This window comes from Mesoplodon densirostris, chromosome 19 (assembly GCF_025265405.1).
Source record: "Mesoplodon densirostris isolate mMesDen1 chromosome 19, mMesDen1 primary haplotype, whole genome shotgun sequence".
NCBI lineage: Eukaryota > Metazoa > Chordata > Mammalia > Artiodactyla > Ziphiidae > Mesoplodon > Mesoplodon densirostris.
In genome coordinates, this window is record NC_082679.1 from 29,427,421 (window position 1) to 29,452,009 (window position 24,589).

General features: G+C 38.0%; 1 protein-coding gene across 1 annotated transcript in view; it reads right to left on the reverse strand.

Moving 5' to 3' along the window:
• Positions 1–24,589, reverse strand: part of NETO2 (neuropilin and tolloid like 2) — a 74,272-nt gene that overhangs the window by 16,868 nt on the left and 32,815 nt on the right. The window contains exon 7 of the mRNA XM_060084386.1: positions 12,018–12,246. Coding sequence (XP_059940369.1) covers positions 12,018–12,246 — 229 coding nt within the window. The remainder of the gene's footprint in view (positions 1–12,017; positions 12,247–24,589) is intronic.

Consider the following 24,589-nt stretch of genomic DNA (forward strand, 5'->3'; position numbering starts at 1 on the left):
TTTTGGAAGTTTTAGCCACAGCAATCAGAGAAGAAAAGGAAATAAAAGGAATCCAAATCGGAAAAGAAGAAGTAAAGCTGCCACTGTTTGCAGATGACATGATACTATACATAGAGAATCCTAAAGATGCTACCAGAAAACTACTAGAGCTAATCAATGAATTTGGTAAAGTTGCAGGATACAAAATTAATGCACAGAAATCTCTGGCATTCCTATATACTAATGATGAAAAATCTGAAAGTGAAATCAAGGAAACACTCCCATTTACCACTGCAACAAAAAGAATAAAATATCTAGGAATAAACCTACCTAAGGAGACAAAAGACCTGTATGCAGAAAATTATAGGACAGTGGTGAAGGAGGTTAAGGATGATACAAATAGATGGAGAGATGTACCATGTTCTTGGATTGGAAGGATCAACATTGTGAAAATGACTCTACTACCCAAAGCAATCTACAGATTCAATGCAATCCCTATCAAACTACCACTGGCATTTTTCACAGAACTAGAACAAAAAATTTCACAATTTGTATGGAAACACAAAAGACCCCGATTAGCCAAAGCAATCTTGAGAACGAAAAATGGAGCTGGAGGAATCAGGCTCCCTGACTTCAGACTATACTACAAAGCTACAGTAATCAAGACAGTATGGTACTGGCACAAAAACAGAAAGATAGATCAATGGAACAGGATAGAAAGCCCAGAGATAAACCCACGCACATATGGTCACCTCATCTTTGATAAAGGAGGGAGGAATGTACAGTGGAGAAAGGACAGTCTCTTCAAGTGGTTCTGGGAAAACTGGACAGGGACATGTAAAAGTATGAGACTAGATCACTCCCTAACACCATACACAAAAATAAGCTCAAAATGGATTAAAGACCTAAATGTAAGGCCAGACACTATCAAACTCTTAGAGGAAAACTTAGGCAGAACACTCTATGACATAAATCACAGCAAGATCCTTTTGGACCCACCTCCTAGAGAAATGGAAATAAAGACAAAAATAAACACATGGGACCTAATGAAACTTCAAAGCTTTTGCACAGCAAAGGAAACCATAAACAAGACCAAAAGACAACCCTCAGAATGGGAGAAAATATTTGCAAATGAAGCAACTGACAAAGGATTAATCTCCAAAATTTATAAGCAGCTCATGCAGCTCAATAACAAAAAAACAAACAACCCAATCCAAAAATGGGCAGAAGACCTAAATAGACATTTCTCCACAGAAGATATACAGACTGCCAACAAACACATGAAAAGATGCTCAACGTCTTTACTCATTAGAGAAATGCAAATCAAAACTACAATGAGATATCATCTCACACCAGTCAGAATGGCCATCATCAAAAAATCTAGAAACAATAAATGCTGGAGAGGGTGTGGAAAAAAGGGAACACTCTTGCACTGCTGGTGGGAATGTGAATTGGTACAGCCACTATGGAGAATGGTATGGAGGTTCCTTAAAAAACTACAAATAGAACTACCATATGACCCAGCAATCCCACTACTGGGCATATACCCTGAGAAAACCATAATTCAAAAAGAGTCATGTACCAAAATGTTCATAGCAGCCCTATTTACAATAGCCCGGAGATGGAAACAACCTAAGTGTCCATCATCAGATGAATGGATAAAGAAGATGTGGCACATATATACAATGGAATATTACTCAGCCATAAAAAGAAACGAAATTGAGCTATTTGTAATGAGGTGGATGGACCTAGAGTCTGTCATACAGAGTGAAGTAAGTCAGAAAGAGAAAGACAAATACTGTATGTTGACACATATATATGGAATTTAAGAAAAAAAATGTCATGAAGAACATAGGGGTAAGACAGGAATAAAGACACAGACCTACTACTTGAGGATACGGGAGGGGGAAGGGTAAGCTGTGACAAAGCGAAAGAGCGGCATGAACATATATACACTACCAAACGTAAGGTAGATAGCTAGTGGGAAGCAGCCGCATAGCACAGGGAGATCAGCTCGGTGCTTTGTGACTGCCTGGAGGGGTGCGATAGGGAGGGTGGGAGGGAGACGCAAAAGGGAGGGGATATGGGAACATATGTATATGTGTAACTGATTAAATTTGTTATAAAAAAATAAAATAAAAAATAAAATAAAATAAACCCCCAGAGAGCTCCCTCTGTGAGGACACAGGGAGGACATGGAAGAATCCTGACCTCTATGAACCAGGAAGAGGGCCATCTCCAGACAACAATTCTGCTGGTGCCTTGATCTTGGACTTCCCAGCCTCCAGAACTGTGAGAAATAAATGTCTATTGTTTAAGCCAAAAAAAAAAAAAAAAAAGAATCAATTTGGTAACAAACTCACAACATAAAGAGAAATAATTGAATAATTGGGACATCTAAAACACAGAAGGGAAAAGGTCAGGACTCATATAGGCAAATAAAAACAAGATGTTATCAACAGAAAAAAAGAGTATTTTAACTATGAGATATTTTATACAAACCTTATGGGAACAACAAAACATAAAAACAGAGGAAACTGAGAAAACATACTAGAAAATCTCCAAACTAAAATGGCAGACAGAAACACAAGGAAAAAAACCACAATGGAGATATAGACCAACCAGAAAACAAAAAATAAAATGGCAGTACTATGTCCTCATTTATCAATAATCACCCTAAATGTAAATGGACTGAATTCACCAATCAAAAGGCACAGAGTGGCTGGACGAATTAAAAAGCAAGACCCTCCAGGAGACTCACTCAGCTTTAAAGACAAACGTAGGCTCAAAGGGATAGAAGATGATACTCCAAGCAAATGACAGCCATGGAAATCAGGTGTAGCCATACTCATATCAGATAAAACAGACTTCAAGCCAAAAAGTGTAACAAGAGACAAAGATGGACATTATATAATGATAAAGGGGACAATTCATCAAGAAGATGTAAGTTATTCATATATATGCTAACATAGGAGCACCAAATTATATAAAGCAATTATTAACAGACCTAAAGGGAGAAATTGACAGCAACACCATAATAGGGGATTTTAACACCCCACATACATCAAAGGATAGGTCATCCAGACAAAAAGTCAACAAGGAAAAGTACACCTAAATGAAAAGGTAGACCAGAGGACTTGATAGATTTGTACAAAACATTCTATCCAAATGCATTCTCCTCAAGTGCACATGAAATATTCTCAAGGATAGACCATATGTTGGGATGCAAACAAATCTCAGCAAATTTAAGAATGAAATCATATCAAGTATCTTTTCTGAGCACAACACTATGAAATTAGATATCAACTACAAGAAGAAAGCTGGAAAAATCATAAATTTGTGAAGACTAAACAAATGCTACTGAACAAGAATTAGATCAGCAAAAAACTCAAAGGAAAAATTTAAAAATACCTGAAAATAAATGAAAATGAAAATATGACATACCAAACCTATAGGGCTGCAGCAAAAGCAATACTAAGAGGGAAGGTTATAGTGATACAGGCCTACCCTGAGAAACATGAAAAATCTCAAATAAATCTAAACTTACATCTAAAGGAACTAGAAAAAGAAGAATGACTGAAGCCCAAAGTCAGTAGAAGGAAAGAACTAATGAAGATCAAAGCAGAAATAAGTGAAACAGAGACCAAAAAGACAATAGAAAAGATCAATGAAACTAACAGCCTGTCCTTTGAAAAGATAAAATTGACAAACTGTTTGCTAGACTATGAAAAAAAGAGAGAAGGCTCTGATAAAAGGAGAAATAACAAGGATACCACAGAAATATAAAGGATTATAAGAGAATATTATGAATAGTTCTATGACAACAAATTGGACAACCTAGAAGAAATGGACAAATTCTTAGAATATCCAACCTTCCAAGACTGAACCATAAAGAAATAGAAAATTTTAATAGACTCATCTCTAGTAAAGTGGTTGAAACAGTAAACAAAAATTCCCCCCAAAACAGAAGTCCAGGACCAGACGGCTTTACAATGTGAATTCTACCAACCATTCAATGATTTAATACCTATCTCTCAATCTCTTCTAACAAATTAAAGAAGAGGGAATACTTCCTACTCATTCTACTAGATCAGCATTACCCTGATATCAAAACCAGCAAGGACACCACAAAAAATTATAGGTTCATCTCTGATGAACACAGATGCAAAAATACTCAATAAAATATTAGCAAACCATACATTAAAAGGATCATATACCATGATCAAGTGGGATTTACCCTAGGGATGCAAGGGTGGTTCAACATCCATAAATTAATCAATGTGATACACCTCATGAACAAAATGAAGGATAAAAACCATATGATTATCTCAACAGATGAAGAAGCATCTGGCAAGATTTAATACCCACTTACGACAAAAAACTCTCAATAAAATAGGTATAGAAGGCATGTACCAAAAACATAATAAAGGCCATATATGACAAATGCACATCTAACATCATACTCAACAATGAAAACTTAAAGCTATTCCTGTAAATCAGGAACAAGGCAAGGATACTCAATCTCGCTACTCTTATTCAACATAGTATTGGAAGTCCTAGCCAGAGCAATTAGTCAAAAAAATAAAAGGTATCCATATTGGAAAAGAAGAGGTAAAACTGTAACTATTTGTGGATGACATGATTTTATATACAGAATACTCTAAAAAATTCAGGGAAGTCCCTGGTGGCAAAGTGGTTAAGAATCCACCTGCCAATGTAGCGGACATGGGTTCGAGCCCTGGTCTGGGAAGATCCTACATGCCGTGGAGCAACTATGCCTGTGCACCACAACTACTGAGCCTGCACTCTAGAGCCCACGAGCCACAACTACTGAGCCCACGTGCCACAACTGCTGAAACCCACATGCCCTAGAGCCCACACACTGCAACTACTGAGGCCCTTGCACTCTAGAGCCCATGAGTCACAACTACTGAGCCCGTGTGCCACAACTACTGAAGCCCGCAAGCCCTAGAGCCTGCACGCCACAACTAATGAAGCCCGCATACTCTAGGGCCCATATGCCACAACTACTGAACCCGCGTGCTGCAACTACTGAAGTCTGCATGCCTAGAGTCCATGCTCCACAACAAGGGAAGCCACTGAAATAAGTCCACGCACCTCACCGAAGAGTAGCCGCCGCTCGCCGCAACTAGAGAAAGCCCACATACAGCAACGAAGACAAATGCAGCCAAATAAATAAATTAATTAAATAAATAAATAAAATTCAGGGACTTCCCTGGTGGCACAGGGGTTAAGACTCCACACTGCCAAGCATGGGGCCTGGGTTCAATCCCTGGTCAGGGAACTAGGTCCCACATTCATGCTGCAACTAAGGAGCTGGCAAGCCACAACTAAGACCCAGTGCAACCAAATAAAAAATGTTAAATATTTAAAAAAAACCTCACCAAAACCTTTTGGAAATAATAAATGAATATAGTAAAGTTGCAGGGTATAAATTCAACAATCTGGTGCATTTCTATACACTAATAACAAACTAACAGAAAGAGCAGTTAAGAAAAGAATCCCATTTACAATCACAACAAAAAGAATATAATACTTTAGCGTAAACTTAACTAAGGAGGTGTAAGACCTCTACACTGAAAACCATAAGACCTGTTAAAAGAAACTGAAGACACAAATTAATGGAAATATATTCTGTGCTCATGGACTGGAAGAATTAATATTGTTAAAATGTCCATACTACATAAAGCAAACTACAGATTCAATGCAATCCCTATCAAATGTCCCAAGGACATTTTCACAGAAACAGAACAAAAAATTGTAAAATTTATATGGAAACATAGAAGACCCCGAATAGTCAAAGCTATGCTGAGAAAAAAGAACAAAGCTGGAGGTATCACACTCCCTGATTTCAAATTATATTACAAAGCTACAGTATTCAAAGTAACATGTTATTTGTAGGAAACAGACACAGAGATTAATGGAACAGAACTGAGAGCCCAGAAATAAACCCACACATATATGAACAAGTAATTTACAACAAAGAAGCAAAGAACACACAATGTAGAAAGAATAGTCTCTTCAATAAATGGCACTGGGAAAACTGGGCAGCCACATGAAAAAGAATGAAACTAGACCACTACCTCACAACCCACACCCAAATCAACTCCAAATGGATTAAATACTTGAATGTAAGACCTGAAACCATAAAACTCCTTGATGAAAATAAGCAGTACACTCTTTGATCTTGGTCTTAGCAACGTTTTTCTGGATATGTCTCCTCAGGCAAGGGAAATAAAAGCAAAAATATAAAGTGAGACTAAATCCAACTAAAAAGCTTTTGTACAGGAGAGAAAACCATCAACAACATGAAAATACAACCTACTGAATAGAAGATATTTGCAAATCATATATCCAAGAAGGGGTTAATATCCAAAATAATAGAAATAACTCATACAACAAGAAAAAACAAAGAACTGGATTAAAAAAATGGGCAGAGGTATTGAACAGACATTTTCCCAAAGAAGATATACAAATGGCCAACAGGCGCATGCAAAAATGCTCAACATTACTAATTATTAGGGAAATGTAAATCAAAACAATGAGATATCACTCACACCAATCAGAATGGCTATTATCAAAAAGACAAGAGATAATAAATGTTAGAGAGGACGTGAAGAAAAGGGAACCCTCATAGTGTTGGAAGAAATGTAAATTGTTGTAGCCATTATGGAAAAAAGTATGGAGATTTGTCAAAAAATTAAGAACCAGAACTACCATATGATCCAGCTATTCCACTTCTGGGTATTTGTCCAAAGAATACAACTAATTTGAAAAGATTTATGCACCTGTGTTCATCACGTCATTATTTACAATAGCCAAGATATGGAAAGAACCAAAGCCCTACTGATGGATGAATGGATAAAGAATATGTGGTGTATATATATATATATATATATATATATATATATATATATATATATATATATATATATATATATTCAATTGAATACTACTCAACCATAAGAAAAGATGAAATCTTACCATTTGCAACAACATGGATAGACCTTGAGGGTATTACGCTAAGTGAAATAAGTCAGATGAAGAAAGACAAATACCATATGATTTCACTCATATGTGGATTATAAACAAAGAGACAAACAAACAAAGAACAGATCAAACCAATCCAAACCAAAACCACAGATACAGAGAACAGAGTAGTAGTTATGGGGGGTGGGGAGGGCAAATGGGTAAAGGGGGTCAACTGTATGGTGACAGATGGAAACTAAACTTTGGTGGTGAGCATGCTGTAGGGTATACAGAAATCAAAATATAACACTGTACACATGAAACATGTTATAAATTAATAAAAAAACTTGTTACCAAATTTAAAAACATAGAGGAAAAGCTTCATAATGTTGTCTTTGGCAATGATTTCTGGATTATGACACCCAAAGCACAGACAAAAAAAGAAAAAATAGACAAATTGAACTATATCAAACTTTTGTATCTCAAAGTACACAATCAAGACAGTGAAAAGATAATGCACAGAATGTGAAAAATACTTGCTAATCATGTATTTGATGAGAGATTAATATTCAGAATACATAAAGTACTTCTACAACTTAACAAAAAAACAAAAGCCAAGTCAAATGGCTATTATCAAAAAAACAAAAAATAAAGTTTTGGTGAGGATGGGGACCAACCCTGCTGCATTGCTGGAGGGAATGTAAAATGGCACAGCTGTGAAAACAGTTGGTGGTCCTTAAAAATTTAAATATAGAATATCCATATGATCTAGAATTTTTTTTTTTTTTTTTTTTTTTTTGCAGTACGCAGGCCTCTCACTCTTGTGGCCTCTCCCATTGCGGAGCACAGGCTCCGGACACACAGGCTCAGCAGCCATGGCTCATGGGTCCAGCCGCTCCACTGCATGTGGGATCTTCCCAGACCGGGGCACAAAGCCGTGGTCCCCTGCATCGGCAGGCGGACTCTCAACCACTGCGCCACCAGGGAAGCCCCTGATCTAGCAATTCTACTTCTAGGCATAGTATATACTGCAAAGAACTGAAAACAGAGACTCAAAGAGATAACTGTATACTAATGTTCATAGCAGCTTTATTCATAATAGCCTACAAGTAGAAACAACTCAATTGTTCATCAACAGATGAAAGGATAAACAGAAATGTGGTATTATATGCATATGGAATATTATTCAGCCTTAAAAAGGACTGAAATTCTTAGAAACGTTATGCTAAGTAAAATAAATCAGATACAAAAGGACAAATATTCCATTTATATGAGGTAGCCAGAATAGGGAAATTCATGGAGATAGAAAGCAGAACAGAGGTTACCTGGGGGTGGGGGAATAGGGGCATGGGAGTTATTATTAAATGGGTATGGAGTTTCAATTTGGGATGTTACATAAGTTCCAGAAATGGATAGTGGTGATGGTTGTACGATGTTGTGAATGTACTTAGCGCCACTGAATTGTACACTTAAAAATGGCTGAGGGTGCATTTTATCATAATTTAAAAAAATATACAACCATTCTGGAAGGGTATTTGGCAAACTATGAAAGATTTACATCCTTTTACATCAGTAATCCCACTTCTAGGAATCTATCCAGAGGATATACCTCCAAGAATATGAAAATACATATGCATAACATTATTCATTGCAACAGTATGCTTGTAATTGCAAAATACTGTAAATAACCCATATGCCCATAAACTGAATGACTGAATAAAGTATGTACACACAATGTACTACAGGGTTGGCCAAAAGGTTCATTTTTTTCTGTAAGATGGCTCTAGTAGCACTTAGTTGTCTTTAACTTCATTTGAAACAATTTTGTTAGATTGTGACAGCTGTCATATCAGTGTGCATTTAAAAGAAGACTTAACAAAATTGGTGAATTTTTGTGTAGCCATTTTAATATTGAAGATGAAAGAAAAAAAGCAACATTTTCGGCATATTATGCTTTATTATTTCAAGAAAGGTAAAAACGCAACTGAAACGCAAAAAAAAGATTTTTGCCAGTATATGGAGAAGGTGCTGTGACTAATCAAACATGTCAAAAGTGGTTTGTGAAGTTTTGTGCTGGAGATTTCTCGCTGGACGATGCTCCACAGTCAGTAGACCAGTTGTAGTGATCAAATTGAGAGATTAATTGAGAACAATCAATATTATACAACGCAGGAGATAGCCAACATACTCAAAATATCCAAATCAAGCACTGAAAATCATTTGCACCAGCCTGGTTATGTTAATTGCTTTGACATTTGGGTTCTACATAAGTTGAGCGAAAAAAACCTTCTTGACTGTATTTCCACATGTGATTCTGTACTTGAATGTAATGAAAATGTTCCGTTTTTAAAACAAATTGTAATGGGCGATGAAAAGTGGATACTGTACAATAATGTGGAACAGAAGAGATCGTGGGGCAAGCGAAATGAAACACTACCAACCACAGCAAAGTCTGGTCTTCATCCAAAGAATGTGATGTTGTGTATACGGTAGGATTGGAAGGGAGTCCTCTATTATGAGCTCCTTCCAGAAAACCAAACGATTAATTCCAACAAGTACTGCTCCCAATTAGACCAAATGAAAGCGGCACTCGACAAAAAGGATCCAGAATTAGTCAACAGAAAATGCATAATCTTCCATCAGGATAACGCAAGACCACGTGTTTCTTTGATGACCAGGCAAAAACTGTTACAGCCTGGCTGGGAAGTTCTGATTCATCCACCGCATTCATCAGACACTGCACCTTCAGATTTCCATTTATTTAGGTCTTTACAAAATTCTCTTAATACAAAAACTTTCAATTCCCTGGAAGACTGTAAAAGGCACCAGGAACAGTTCTTTGCTCAAAAAGATAAAAAGTTTTGGGAAGATGGAATTATGAAGTTGCCTGAAAAATGGCAGAAGGTAGTGGAACAAAAGGATGAATATGTTGTTCAATAAAGTTCTTGGTGAAAATGAAAAATATGTCTTTTATTTTTACTTAAAAACCAAAGGCACTTTTTGGCCAACCCAATAACTATGGAGTTGTAAATAATAAAGATGATCTCTATGAACTGATATGGAGTGATTTCCAGGATATACTGTTAAGTGAAAGAAGCAAAGTGCAAAGAGTATAATATGCTTCTCATGTAAGAAAAAAGAAGCTATGAGAAAATACACGTGTATCAGCTCTTTTGTGTAAAAAGAAATGCATGATGGATACACCAGGGACTAATGTGATTAGTTACCAGCAGAGAGTTGGTAGGAATGGAGTGCAAAGAATTGGGGGGTGGGACTGGCACAGGAGAGGTGAGAAAGGAACAATATTTGAGTGTATCTTTTTGTAGAGCTCTCTTTGAATAATGGCAATATTCCAGGTACTCTAAAAATAAAAATAATTTAAAGTAACCATGATGAGGGCGGGGGGACACAAAACAAAATATAAACAGTCACAACAGTCACAAATGAACCTAAGAGTACTACAGATGAACCACACGCAAAGGAGAGAGGAAGATAACTAACCTAAATAAATAGAACACCATATTTTGAGAGCATGGCTCAAGATAAAAAGAACTGCACACAAATAGTGTACTCTGTTAGGAAGTTTCTAACAGGGATATGGGTTAGCAATCCAAAAATTACTTTATGTGTATCCTAGGATTGAACAAATAAATATACCATGGATAATTAGAGCCAGATTTCTCACTGGAAGAGAAGGAAAGGGATTTTTGGAAACATGCTTGGTTCTAAGGCTTGGGCAAGGAAAACACAAGTTGAGCCTGGTTCAGCCTATGGAACAGAAAGTAAGGAAGTGATTAAACAAAATAATGGGCTTATCCAAAGAGTACAGGAGGCAACCTAAAGGAGCTCCCAATGGCCAAAGCTGGGACTCTGAGCAATAAAGTAACTTTTATTATAGAGTAATGTATATATATATATATATTATATATAAAATAATAGAGTCAAATGAGCTCATACTGACACAAGTAACTGAATAAATCAATGAAGGAAAAAGAACAACTCTTCTTCACAGAATTATAATTAAGTGTAGAAGGAATGATAGAAACAGAAAACCACCATTAGGTAAATACTGCAGCAATAACTATTACAGGCAGAAGTCATTAACACAGGCTAAAACTAGTGAGCAAAAGGATATTTGCATACTCTCAAAGAAACTTATTAGAAAGGAAAAATTATTGTTTATAGCAGAGAAATGTGGCAGACAATACCTTAAGGAAGTGACCCAAGTTAGTGTAAGGCAAACCACATTATGTACCCTACCTCACTGGTATGATGTACTGAGAAAGGTGGAATGTGATTTCTATGGTATTCTCGACAAAAATGCATAACCTCAATTGAATCCATGAGAGAACATCAGACAAACCTAAATCAATGGGCATTCTACTAAGTAGCTGGCCAGTGCTCTTCAAAGCCATCCAGGTCATTAAAGACTGAGGAAGTGTCACAAATGGAAGAGACTAAAGGAGACATGACAATTAAAGGCAGTGTGGGATCCTGGATCAGAAAAGGACATTAATGGGAAAACTATTGACTTCGCAGTAAGATCTCTAAACTGGTTAATAATCAGTGTTAATATTCAGTTTTCCTACGGTTTTGTAAGATGTTAACATTAAGGGAATCTGAGCGAAGGGCACAGGAGAACTCTACTATTTTTACAACTTTCTATAAGCTTAAAATTACTTTAAAAGTTTTAAAAAAAACAGTCAATCTAAATCTTTGGGGAACATGGTTTGATGGATTCACATTATTCACCAAGCTGAAGTCATACTACTGATAATTATTTTTAATTTTGAAAATCTTGAGAGAAGTCTCCACTTTTTGCACTCCCTATCGTATGTTTATATCTTTATAATAGGTAGTGTTTCAACTTATGCATTACCATGTCTTTTTTCACACATGACAGTCAGTTCCTTAAGAATACATACTAAGACCTAGTTACTTCTACATTCTGTGACTAGCAGTCTTTGTCTAAAGGAAATGCTCCATAATTGTATTCTGAATAAATGATTAAGTAAAAGATCCCAATGTTATAGGAATTATTTACTTACGCTCCACAAAGGAAGTAAAGAGCATTCTGAACCTGCTAAGCCGACTACCTTCATCAGCCCACATCCGTATCACCCCAACTCCTGTTTTAAGCATTACATCATTGGCCACAGTGCTGCAAAACTTGGCCTTCAGATTTTCAATAGAACTGCTCCCATCGTAGACTGCAACGAAGTTTCTCTTGCATTCATTTGAGTGCTCCATTTGATAATCTAGGAACCTCAAATAAATCTGTAACATGAAAACAAAGAAAAACAGTGCTTTTAAAAAGATACATTAAATTTTCTAGTTCTATTATCAAATCAATATGTAAGTTGACTGCATTGAGTTATAACACCTGACACAAAAACAATAGCTAAAAGGACGATGCCTAAGTAGGTAAAAGAACTAAGACTAATGGTCTGTTTCTTTGGTTGTCTTAATAATGAAACCAAGCATTAAGGAACCTAAAGTTTGTGCTGTGTCTGTAAAGAGAAATTTTTTGCTCCATGAAAGCATGACTATCTTACATATTTTCCTTGTTATAAAAGCAAACTCTTGGTACTGAGAAACTGGGAAAATGAAAGAAACATAATTCTATTACTCTAACAATTATTGTGATAAACCTTTTTTTCTTCACATTAAAAAAAATTATTTTATTTATTTATTTTTGGCTGTGTTGGGTCTTCGTTGCTGCGCGCGCTTTCTCTAGTTGCGGCGAGTGGGGGCTACTCTCGTTGCAGGGCCCGTGCTTCTCATTATGGTGGCTTCTCTTGTTGCAGAGCATAGGCTCTAGGCATGTGGGCTTCAGCAGTTGTGGTGCACGGGCTTAGTTGTTCCGTGGCATGTGGGATCTTCCCGCACCAGGGATTGAACCCATGTCCCCTGCATTGGCAGGTGGATTCTTAACCACTGCACCACCAGGGAAGTCGCTCTTCACATTTTCAAAACCTAAGTTTAATTGTAAGATACATACATTCTGCTTTTGCTGTAACACATCAAAACTTATCTATACTCTTCATAACTGTAATCATTCCCATGATGTCTTGTCATTTATTTACCCACTATCTCACTGTTGCACATTTAAGTGGTTTTAAGATTTTACTCCATAAATTAACACTTTCTACATTTTCAGTCAGAAAGATTTAAACTGGAGTTTCAAAATAAGCACTATTATAGTTTTCTATTTTGCTTAGTATCCCCCTTCCTCAAATTTTATAGGCAGCTTGCTACCTGGCACTAAGCTATTCTTAAAATGTGCCTGACCCATTCTTATTTGAAGAGTTCCATTAGATTGTAGGCTTAGAAAGACCTTGAGCGTAATCTCCGTAAGAACAGAATGAAATAGGTATTATTCTTTATGGGCTGGGAGGAAACTAAGGCTCACAGGGATTAAGGAACTTGCCCAAGGTTACTTAGGGCGAGAATTTGAACCTAGGTTGCTCTGACTCTTAAACTGTATGTTCTTCCCATTCCCTGGGATGCCTTCTATGTGTGCAGGCACACACACATACACACACACATACTCTCTCATACACAGTTCACCTTTTGGCTCTACTTGTTCATAGGTAACTCTACAATTAAAACAATATTTTAGTGAATGAAGAATAAAGACTTCTTTGATTGCCACTGGAGACATCTAGTGGGTATTCACCTGCTGGTTGCTATCTTGGAGGAAGCAGTATGATGCCACACCGGTTCTTTATTTTAAAGGGCTTCATAAAACAAAAATGTCAGATATTTTCCCCCCTAAAATACCTTAAGGACATAAAACTAAGAACAAAAACTCCAAAATACAGCTCAGAGTTAAATTTTGACTAGTAACTTTGGCTTATTTGAAATGACCAATTAGCCACTTTCAAGAAACTGGTGGAAGATCACCAGTAATGGATTTCCATTTCAAAATTTCATAAAACCTCCAAAAATATATTTTAACACAGAAGCAATATGTTTGCTTAAAATATATTTGTTTTCATTACTTTCTTCATCATTCATATAACCAAAACATACTGCCCATGGTTCTCTGGCAGTATCACTACTACTGTAATTATTTGTCTTCTCCATTAGATTGTATGGTCTTCTAATGAGCGTATCACATGCTAATTCTATCCAATACAATTCTTGCTGAGAGCAATTAAAGAAAAAGTGAGTAGGTTTATAAAACCTAGTTTGGTAGAGCTAAATAGCAGGAAAATACTCAAGAAGTCTGAAGTATTTACTTTTTTTTTTTAAACTGAAGAAACATGGTACTTGTATAAGGCCATAGTAAATGCTCTTTAAATATATAACTTTTTTTTTTTTTTTTTTTTTTTTTTTTTGCGGTATGCGGGCCTCTCACTGTTGTGGCCTCCCCCGTTGCGGAGCACAGGCTCCGGACGCGCAGGCTCCGGACGCGCAGGCTCAGCGGCCATGGCTCACGGGCCCAGCCGCTCCGCGGCATATGGGATCCTCCCAGACCGGGGCACGAACCCGTATCCCCTGCATCGGCAGGCGGACTCTCAACCACTTGCGCCACCAGGGAGGCCCTAAATATATAACTTTTAAAAGTCAAGGTTTTAAGGCAAGTCATATGACAAGAATGACATTCTTTTCTATTGTGAATACAGTTAAATACTGGTTAATAGTTTAATTCAACTGATCTTCAGAAAATATTTCTAACAATACGAGGCTGACAAATTGCAATGGGTAGAGGGGGACACAAACTACTCTTCTCTCACCTAAATTGCAGAAGACAAGATCTTTTACTACACATAAACACTCTTGGCCTCTTACCCACTCCTATACCCTCCCCAGGGAAGTGAAGAGAGTCACTTGGATGGGGGGGAATTTGGTCCCTTTTTCCTTCCCTCTTTCCCTGGACCAGCGAGTATGAGAAACAGTGACCTGGGTAAGTGGGTCTCTTCTGCAGATGCACTTTCCCTGGATGGGACGGTCCAGTCTAGACTGAGGTAGGAGGTGGACCTAGTGGGTAGGGAATTAGCAAGTCTAGTTTGATTCTCTCACTAAGCTGCTTCTCCTAGCCTTTAGTGTAATAAGGGGGCTAGTCTGAATCTCCATGTTCTCAATTGGTTCATAACTCCAGTGGGAAAAAAATGCTTTTTACTAGAGCCCCCAAAGGCCCCAAAAGAAATGCAATGAAATCCTCAGAAAGCTGTTATTTTTATGGAAAGGCCACTGATAAAAATAGACTAAAACACGACTTACATACTCAAACACCAATGACTTCTTTTGTATATATAAGTGAATATTTCTTCAACATCATCCATTAACTAGTTTACCCCATTTTGAGTACTCAAGGGTTATGGTGGTCTTTCATATTTTTTCTTTTAAAGTACTTAAATAAAATCATCTGCTTACTTTCTTATTTAACACAATTTAAAAATTTTGACCCACTTTTTACAAAATAAATTTATTTATTTATTTTTGGCTGTGTTGGGTCTTCGTTGTGGCACGTGGGCATCCTCCAGTTGCAGTGAGCGGGGGCTACTCTTCGTTGCGGTGCGAGGGCTTCTCACTGCAGTGGCTTCTCTTGTTGCGGAGCACAGGCTCTAGGCGTGTGGGCTTCAGTAGTTGTGGCACTCAGGCTCAGCAGTTGTGGCTCACAGGCCCTAGAGCATGTGGGCTCAGTAGTTGTGGCTTGTGGGCTCTAGAGCGCAGGCTCAGTAGTTGTGGCACACGGGCTTAGTTGCTCCATGGCATGTGGGATCTTCCCAGACCAGAGTTCAAACCCGTGTCCCCTGCACTGGCAGGCAGATTCTTAACCACTGCGCCACTGGGGAAGTCCCTTGATCCACTTTCCATGTCAACTGTGAACAGTATTTTTTATGTTAACTTAAAAAAATCGACTTTTATTAATAAAAAGTAACATTCTCCACTATTCAACATTCTAGGTCACACTCCTAAAAAACTTATGAATATAGAATCATTTCTTCACAAAGTATTTCAAGAAAGAGCAAGATCTAAAGTATTAATTTCACTTAAGCATTTAAATACTTAACTATTAAATATGGTCAAAAAAACCCACCTCTGTACATTCATCCCTCAGTATCCATGGGGAACTGGTCCTAGAAAGGACCTGATCTGGATACCAAAATCTGCAGATGCTCAAGTCCCATAGTCAGCCCTCTGTATTTGTGCTTCTGTATCTATAGATCCAACCAACTGCAGATTGTGTAGTACTGTAATATTTATTGAAAAAAATCTGTATATAAGTGAACCTGTGCAGTTCAATTCTGTGTACAACTGACCCTCGAACAACGTGGATTTGAACTGTGCAGGTCCACTTATATGGATTTTACTCAATAAATATATACTACAGTACTACAGTCTGTAGTTGGTTGAATCTGAAGATGCGGAACCTCAGATACAGAGGGCTGACTATAAAGTTATACTCAAAATTTCAACTGCAAGCAGGTTGGTAGCCCTATCCCCTGTGTTGTTCAAGTGTCAACTGTACAGCTAAAGCCTTCTATGTCCCCATTATCTTTCCTACACAACCCATCCTAAGTATAATTTTTATAATTCCTATGTACAGCTTTAGATTTTAAAATTTATATATCTATAAAAATATATAGTATTTTTTGTATATTTTCTTTTTTGTATATTTTAAAATCTTGGATCAACTGCAGAAATGAGTCACTATCCATTTTCCTTGTGGACATTTAGCTTGCTTCCACTTTTTAAAATATTAAATACTGCTGTAAACATTCTTGTATTCTCCTTATGCTCTCATACGATGAGTATCTGGGTATTTATCTAGAAGCAGGGTTGCTGTATTGTAGGACATAACAATTTTCAGCTTTACCAGAGCATGCCAAATGACTTTTCAAAGTGGCTGTAGCAATTTATTTTTCCAAAGTAAGTTAAGAGAATTTCAGTTCCTCAATCCTTGCTGACACTTGGTCACAAGACATTCAGTCACGTCTCAAGTAATATATAATAAAATCCTCTGACAAATGCAGAGTCAAGCGACAGCCACCATAATCAAGAAGTTCCATCACCCCTCCCCCAAATTCCCTCCTGCTGCTCCTCAGCAGTCGAAATCCATCTTCAATCTTGTTTCCTGGCGACCAATGACCTTTTGCTGTCGTTCCACCTTTCCCATATAAATAAAAAAAAAAATTTTTTTTTTTTGGCTGTGCTGGGTCTTCATTGCTGCACATGGGCTTTCCTCTAGTTGCAGTGAGCAGGGGCTACTCTTCGTTGTGATGCGTGGGCTTCCCATTGTGATGGCTTCTCTTGTGGGCCCCAGAGTGCACAGGCTTCAGTAGTTGTGGTATGTGGGCTCAGTAGTTGTGGCTCGTGGGCTCTAGAGCGCAGGCTCAGTAGTTGTGGCACACAGGCTTAGTTGCCCTGCGGCATGTGGGATCTTCCCAGACGAGGGATCAAACCTGTGTCCCCTGCATTGGCACGTGGATTCTTAACCACTGGACCACCAGGGAAGTCCTAAGTAAAAATTTTATACAAATAAAATCACAGTATTCTGAGTCTGGATTCTTTGATTAGCACAATGCATTTGAGATTCTTCTATGCTACTGAATCACCAATAGTTAGTCTCTTTATTCCTGAATACATTTCACTACATAGATGTACCAAACTTTATTAACAACTGAGGAACACTTAAAACTGTTCCCAGTTTTTGTTCATTATGGATAAAGCTACCATAAAGCTACCATGAATGTTTCACATTCATGTTCTGTGTGTAAAGATATTTTTCTTTCTCTTGGGTACCCAGCCAGGAGACTGCTGAATCACATGGTAACTTTATAGGAAACCATCAAGCTGTTTTCCAAAATGGCTATATCATTTTGCATTCCTACCAGGAGTGTTATTAGATTCCCAGTTGCTCTACATAGTTCCCAGCACCTGGCATTGTCATTTTTAAAAATTAGTTATTTTAATAGAGGTATAGAGCTATCCCACTGTGGTGTTAATTTGCAGTTTTGAAATGTCTAAATCTTCTCTGGTGAGGTGTCTGTTCCAATTTTCTGCCCATTTTTAAATTGGGTACTTTTCTTATTGTTGCGTTTTGAGTTCTGGGTTAAAGAAGTCTTTTGACAAATGATTTACATATATTTTTCTCTTAGTGCCTTTTCTTTTCACTCAACAATGTCCTTCACAGAGAAAAAGCTTTAATTTTAATGAAGTCCAATTTATAAGATTTTCTTTTATGGATTCTCCTTTGATGTCATATCTAAGAACTCTTTCCCTAACCCAGAGATTTTGCCTATGTTTTCTTCTGAAAGTTTTGCAATACACTTGTTTTTATATAAGATATTAAGATATAGGTATAGGTCAATTTTTTTTTTCTTTTTGAAATATGGGTATCCAATTGTTCTAGCACCATTTGTTAAAGACTAGACTATGCTTTCTCCATTGAACTGACTTTGTATCTCTGTAAAAAAGATCAATTAACTGTATTTGTATGAATCCTTTTCTGGGCTCTATTCTGTTCCACTGATCTATGTGTTTGAGCTTTTGTTAGTACCACACTGTCTTGATTACTGAAGATTTAAACTCCTGAAATCAGGTAGTGAGTCTTCCATCTTTGTACTTTTCAAAATTGTTTTGGCTCTTATAATTCCTTGCCTTTTCATTATACTCTAGAAACACTCTGTCGACATTTGCAAAAATATAGTGGGAGATTTAATTTCAACTGTTCATTTATATAGATCTATTTTAGAAGAATGGATGTTAACAGTACTGAGTCCATCAACAGGTATACACAGTGTATATCTCCATTTATTTAGGTCTTCTTTGAATTCTTTCATCAGGGTTCTGCAGGTTTTCAGTTTACAGATGTTGCGCCTTTTTTTTTTTTTTTTGGGTGGGTGGGGGAAGTGCTACTTTAAATGGTACTGCTGATTTCTTAATTTTGAACTCCAATTGCTCATTCTTCAAATGTTGAACCTTTGAACATTTATAGCTCAAAGTATAGTTGACCCTTCAACAACATGGGAGTTACCAACAACAAAGTATAGTTGACCCCTGAACAACATGGGAGTTAACCCTTGAACAACAAAGTATGGTTGACCCTTGAACAACATGGGAGTTAAGGGCGCTGACCCTCCTTGCAGTCAAAAATCCACGTATAGGGGCTTCCCTGGTGGCGCAGTGGTTGAGAATCCGCCTGCCGATGCAGGGGACATGGGTTCGTGCCCTGGTCTGGGAGGATCCCACATGCCGCGGAGCGGCTGGGCCCGTGAGCCATGGCTGCTGAGCCTGCGCGTCCGAGGCCCGCGTACCGCAAAAAAAAAAAAAATCCACGTATAACTTTATAGTCAGCCCACCAGATCCTTGGTTCTGCACCTGTGGATTCAACCGACCGTGGATGGTGTAGTAGTAGGTATTTACCCTAAAAAAAAAAAAATCCATGTATAAGTGGAGCTGTGCACTTCAAACTCGTGTTGTTCAAGGATCAACTGTATATATAAAAAATACAATTGATATTTGTCTTTTGGTCTTTTATCCTACAACCTTGCTAAACTGATTTGTTCCAGGAGTTTTTTGAGGGTATATTTCATGTTAATTTTTTTACGTAATTATGTCATCTGCAAAAATAGTTTTCAATCTGTATGCCACTTTGCACTGTCTACAACTTCCAATATGGTGTTAAATGGGAGTTACCTCATTGTTGATTTTGAGGGAGAAAGCATTCAGCTTTTCACCATTAAGTATGGTGTCATCTGTAGATTTTGGTAGACACCCTTTATCAGGTTACAGAAGTTCCACTCTATTTTTATTTCTCTGATTTTTTTTATCATGAATGGGTGTTGATCTTTTTTAACAGATTGAGATAATCATGTAGTTTTCTTTCTTAATTTATATAATGAATTACACTGATTTTTCAAATGTTGAATTGGTCTTGCATTCCTGGGATAAACCACACTTGGCTGTGACTATTTAAGTGTATTATACTTTTTATATATTGCTGGATTAGATTGGCTAGTACTTTAAGGATTTTTGCATCTAGTTTCTTTTAATCAAAAAATTTTTTTTGACGTGGACCATTTTAAAAGTCTTTATTGAATTTGTTACAATATTGCTTCTGCATTATGTTTTGTTTTTTTTTGGCTGCAAGACACATGGGATCTTAGCTCCCCGACCAGGGATCAAACCCACACCCCCGGGCCTCCCTGGTGGCGCGGTGGTTGAGAGTCCGCCTGCCGATGCAGGGGATGCGGGTTCGTGCCCCGGTCTGGGAGGATCCCATATGCCGCGGAGTGGCTGGGCCCGTGAGCCATGGCCGCTGGGCCTGCGCATCCGGAGCCTGTGCTCCGCAACGGGAGAGGCCACAACAGTGAGAGGCCCACATACCGCAAAAAGAAAAAAAAAAAAAAAAAAAAAAAAAAAAAAAACCCACACCCCCTGCATTGGAAGGCAAAGTCTTAACCATTGGACCACCAGGGAAGTCCCCTGCATCTATTTTCTGGAATAACAATTATGATACCAATTCCAACACGTGGGTCTTCCCCACCCACCCCCACCACCACCAGCAATTCTCAAACATCAGCTGGGTGTCCTACAATTCAACTCAATTATGACACTATCTACCCAGAGACAGCATCTGATTCTGAAGGTTGAGGGCTTACTCCCAGAGGACTGGCCTCCACTTCAGATGCCAAACACGAGTCCAGGTTGTCACATGATTCTGACTGACTGGCTATAAATCTGACGTTCCTAAGATCTCATTCTTGGGTTCCTTTAATTTGCTAGGGTGGCTTACAGGACTCAGAAAACCAGTTTACTTACTAGATTATTTGTTACCCTGGTAATAAGCCTCCATCTCTTGCGGATTTCCAGAAGCCACCTCATTAACATAAACTCACTTGTGGTTGAAAAGGGCTTGTTATGAATAACAAGACACCCATTTCAACTTTATGGCTCTGAAACATTTTTACGAACTGGGTACAAGAGACCAAATATTGTAACAATAGATGCTCTCATTGCTCTTATCACTCAGGAAATTCCAAGGGTTTTGTGAGCTCTGAGCCAGAAATGTGCATGAAGACCAAATATATATATTTCTTATTACAGAGCAAAACCTCACAGGGGGAATATTGATCAGTAGTTCCCTTATAATGTGTTCGGTGGTATCAGGGTGATGCTTGTCTTGAGTTTAGAAGCATTCCTCCCCTTGTACTTCCTGGAAGAGATTGCAAAGAACTGGCATTATTTCCCCTTTAAATGTGTTATAATTTGTCAGTGTAACCATTTAGGAGCTTTCTTTGTAAGAAGGTTTTGAACTATGAATTCAATTTATTTCATAAATATATGGCCATTCAGGTTACATATTTCTTCTTAGATGTGTTTGGGCAGCTTGTGGTTTTAAGGAATTTGTCCATTTCGTTTGAGTCATCTGATTTTGGGGCACAGAAAGGTCCATTGTTTTACTGGAGGGTCTATAGCGAGGTCCTCTCTTTTGTCCCTGATGTTGGTAAAATGGTATATATGCATCCAGATATTTACCATTTCTGTACCCTTTCATGAAATTCCAAGATTCTTTCTAGTGCCATTTCTCTTTTTTTTTTTTTTTTTTGCGGTATGCGGGCCTCTCACTGCTGTGGCCTCCCCCGCTGCGGAGCACAGGCTCCGGACGCGCAGGCTCCGGACGCGCAGGCCCAGCGGCCATGGCTCACGGGCCCAGCCGCTCCGCGGCATATGGGATCCTCCCAGACCGGGGCACGAACCCGTATCCCCTGCATCGGCAGGCGGACCCTCAACCACTTGCGCCACCAGGGAGGCCCTGCCATTTCTCTTTTATCTAAAGCACTTCCTTTAGCATTTCTTTTATAGCAGGTCTCCAGGCAATGAATTCTTTAAGTTTGTCTTCATTAGGGTATGTACTTACTTTGCCCTCATTCCTGAAAGGATATTTTTGCTGGATATATAATTCTTAAGTTCACAGTTCCTTTTTTCAGCACTTAAAGATTTTGATGCTTGGCTTTTATGATTTCTGAAGAGAAATCCATAGTCATTCAAATTGTCATTCCTGGGCTTCCCTGGTGGTGCAGTGGTTGAGAGTCCGCCTGCTGATGCAGGGGACACGGGTTCGTGCCCCGGTCCGGGAGGATCCCACATACCACAGAGCTGCTGGGCCTGTGAGCCATGGCTGCTGAGCCTGCGTGTCTGGAGCCTGTGCTCCGCGATGGGAGGGGCCACAGCAGTGAGAGGCCCGCGTACCAAAAAAAAAAAAATTGTCATTCCTTTATACAAAATACATTTTTCTGTGTCACAGCTCAAAGCTTTCAATCTTAGGTTTCAAGTAGCTTGATTTGATATGAGTAGGCTTTGTTTTATGTTTGTTTTTATCCTGTTTGGTGTTTGCTATGCTTTTTGAATCTGTAAATTTGTCTTTCAGCAATTTTTTTTTGCAGTTATTTCTTCAAATATATTTTCTACAACAATCTTTTCTCTTTCTGGTACTTAAGTGACATAAATTTTAGGCCTTTAGAAACTGTTCCACAGGTCCCTGAGGCTTTAGTATAATTTGTTTTCAATCTTTTTTTCTCAGTACTTCAGATTAGGTAGTTTCTACTGAGCCACCTTCAAGTTTACTGACTTTCCTCTATAATCTCCACTCTCCTATTGGCCCATACAGTGAATATCTTTTAGAAGTTTAAGATATATTTTTTCCATTCTAAAATTTTCACTTGGTTCGTTTTTATAGTTTCTATTTCTCCGCTAAGATCTATCTCTTCACTCATTTCAGGAATGTTTATCTTTACCTCATGGAACATGGTTATATTGTTGCTTTAAAATCTACAGTTCATCTGAGTCCTGTTAGGGTTGGGATCTGCTACTTCCTCCTTTCAGAATTAATCACATTTCCCTAGTTCTTTATATTGCGAGTAATTTTAAAATTATATCCTGCACATTTTGGATATAACACTGAAACTCTGGGTCCTCTTAAAAATCTGTGGAAAATGTTGAGTTCTGTTGCTTGTTTTATCAGGCAACCTACCCAGAAATGTTCAGATTGCATGTACTGCCTCTTTTTGTGGGTGTGGGTTCCAGTGTTGGTTCAGTTTTCAAGGCCTTTGCCGTGCTATGTAGACTTGCCTAGGACATGCCCTACTCAGGCACTTGGACAGTGTTTATAATGTAATTTGGTCCTCAACACCTTTGCCATGTTTCTGTGGGCCTGTTCCATGCGTATGCAGCTCAGGAGTAAGCCAGAATTAGCACCTGTCTCTAGCTCCCTGTTCTCCAAGACTTCTCATTCTCTGGGTAACACGGTTTCCTCTTCTCAGTTCCTCTGGTGGCCAGAAAGATAAGTTTTCCTCAGAGTTTTTAGTCTCCTAACCTGTTATGAGTTTTGAGTGACTAAGAACAAAGAGAAAAAAACCCAATGGGGATTCCCTCCATACTCTCCAGACATCACCATATCCTTTTCCAAGTTCTACTGGTTAAGGAGATGGGGTTTCAGTTGCTGCTGTACCTGCTGTGACTGGTGCTGACCTTGGGCAGAGCTAGTAAAGGGGAAAAAACAAACCAGGGATGCCCCTCCGCCTTCAGTTTGTAAGGGCCCCTTTCTCAGTCTTCTGGCTAGAGCATTTTCTTCTGTCTGTACCTGCTTTCAGTTCCACAAACCAGCCCAAAAGACAAAGAAGGAAAAAAACCTGTGATTTAAGAATCACAGGTTTGTGGTGATTTGGGGTCATTATTCAAGTTTTGACTTCCTTCCCAAACCCACCTTCTAATGGTTACTTTTCAGAATCCTTATGCACTTGCTTTTTGTGTTCTATCCAGAGTTCTCAGTTATAATAAGTTAAGAGCAATAAGCTGTAGTGGGCTTACTCTATCTTGGCTGGTTCTGGAAGTCATTTATTTTAATGTAGTGTAATTGATAAATTTTATCTTTATGGTTTGCACTTTGTGTCTTCTTTGTTTTTAATAAAACGTTTCCTAACCAAAGGTTATATTTAGAACTATACTCCTGTATTTTCTTCTGAAAGTTTTAGTTTTAACATTTAGGAATGAATTTTATGTCAAGTGCAAGACAGGGATCTCACATCAATAGTCAACTGGTTGTAACATCAATTATCAAGTGTCTCCTTTTGATCTGGCATGCTATACATTATATACCAAGCTTCCATACATGTGTAGTCCTACTTTTAGAAACCTTGCTCAGTTTTATCAGTTTGCATACCCCAGTGATAAATGCATCTGTCCAACTACCCCAACTTTATCTCGAAGGGTAAGTACTCCACTTTGTTTTTATTCAAAATTGTCATGGTTCTTCTGGATCCTTTCCTCTTCTTTGTGAATTTTAGAATTAGCTTGCCACATTCCCCAGAAAGCCGTGCTGGGATCTGGACTGGAATTTTAAATTGATAGATTAATTAGGGAACAATAAACATTTCCATCTTCCCATCCATGAAAGTGGTGCATGTCTCCCTCTTACCCCATTTCTGTAGGCCTTCTTTTGTGTATTTCAATATAATTTAAAAATTTACTTCCTGGTACCTTATGATTTGTTCTTTACAACTTTTTTTTTTTTTAAGTTTTACTTTCAAACTGCTTTTGGCTATAGTACAAAAAACCAATTTATTTTTATAATTCATGAACATTTTTTCTTTCTCTCATCTTGTTG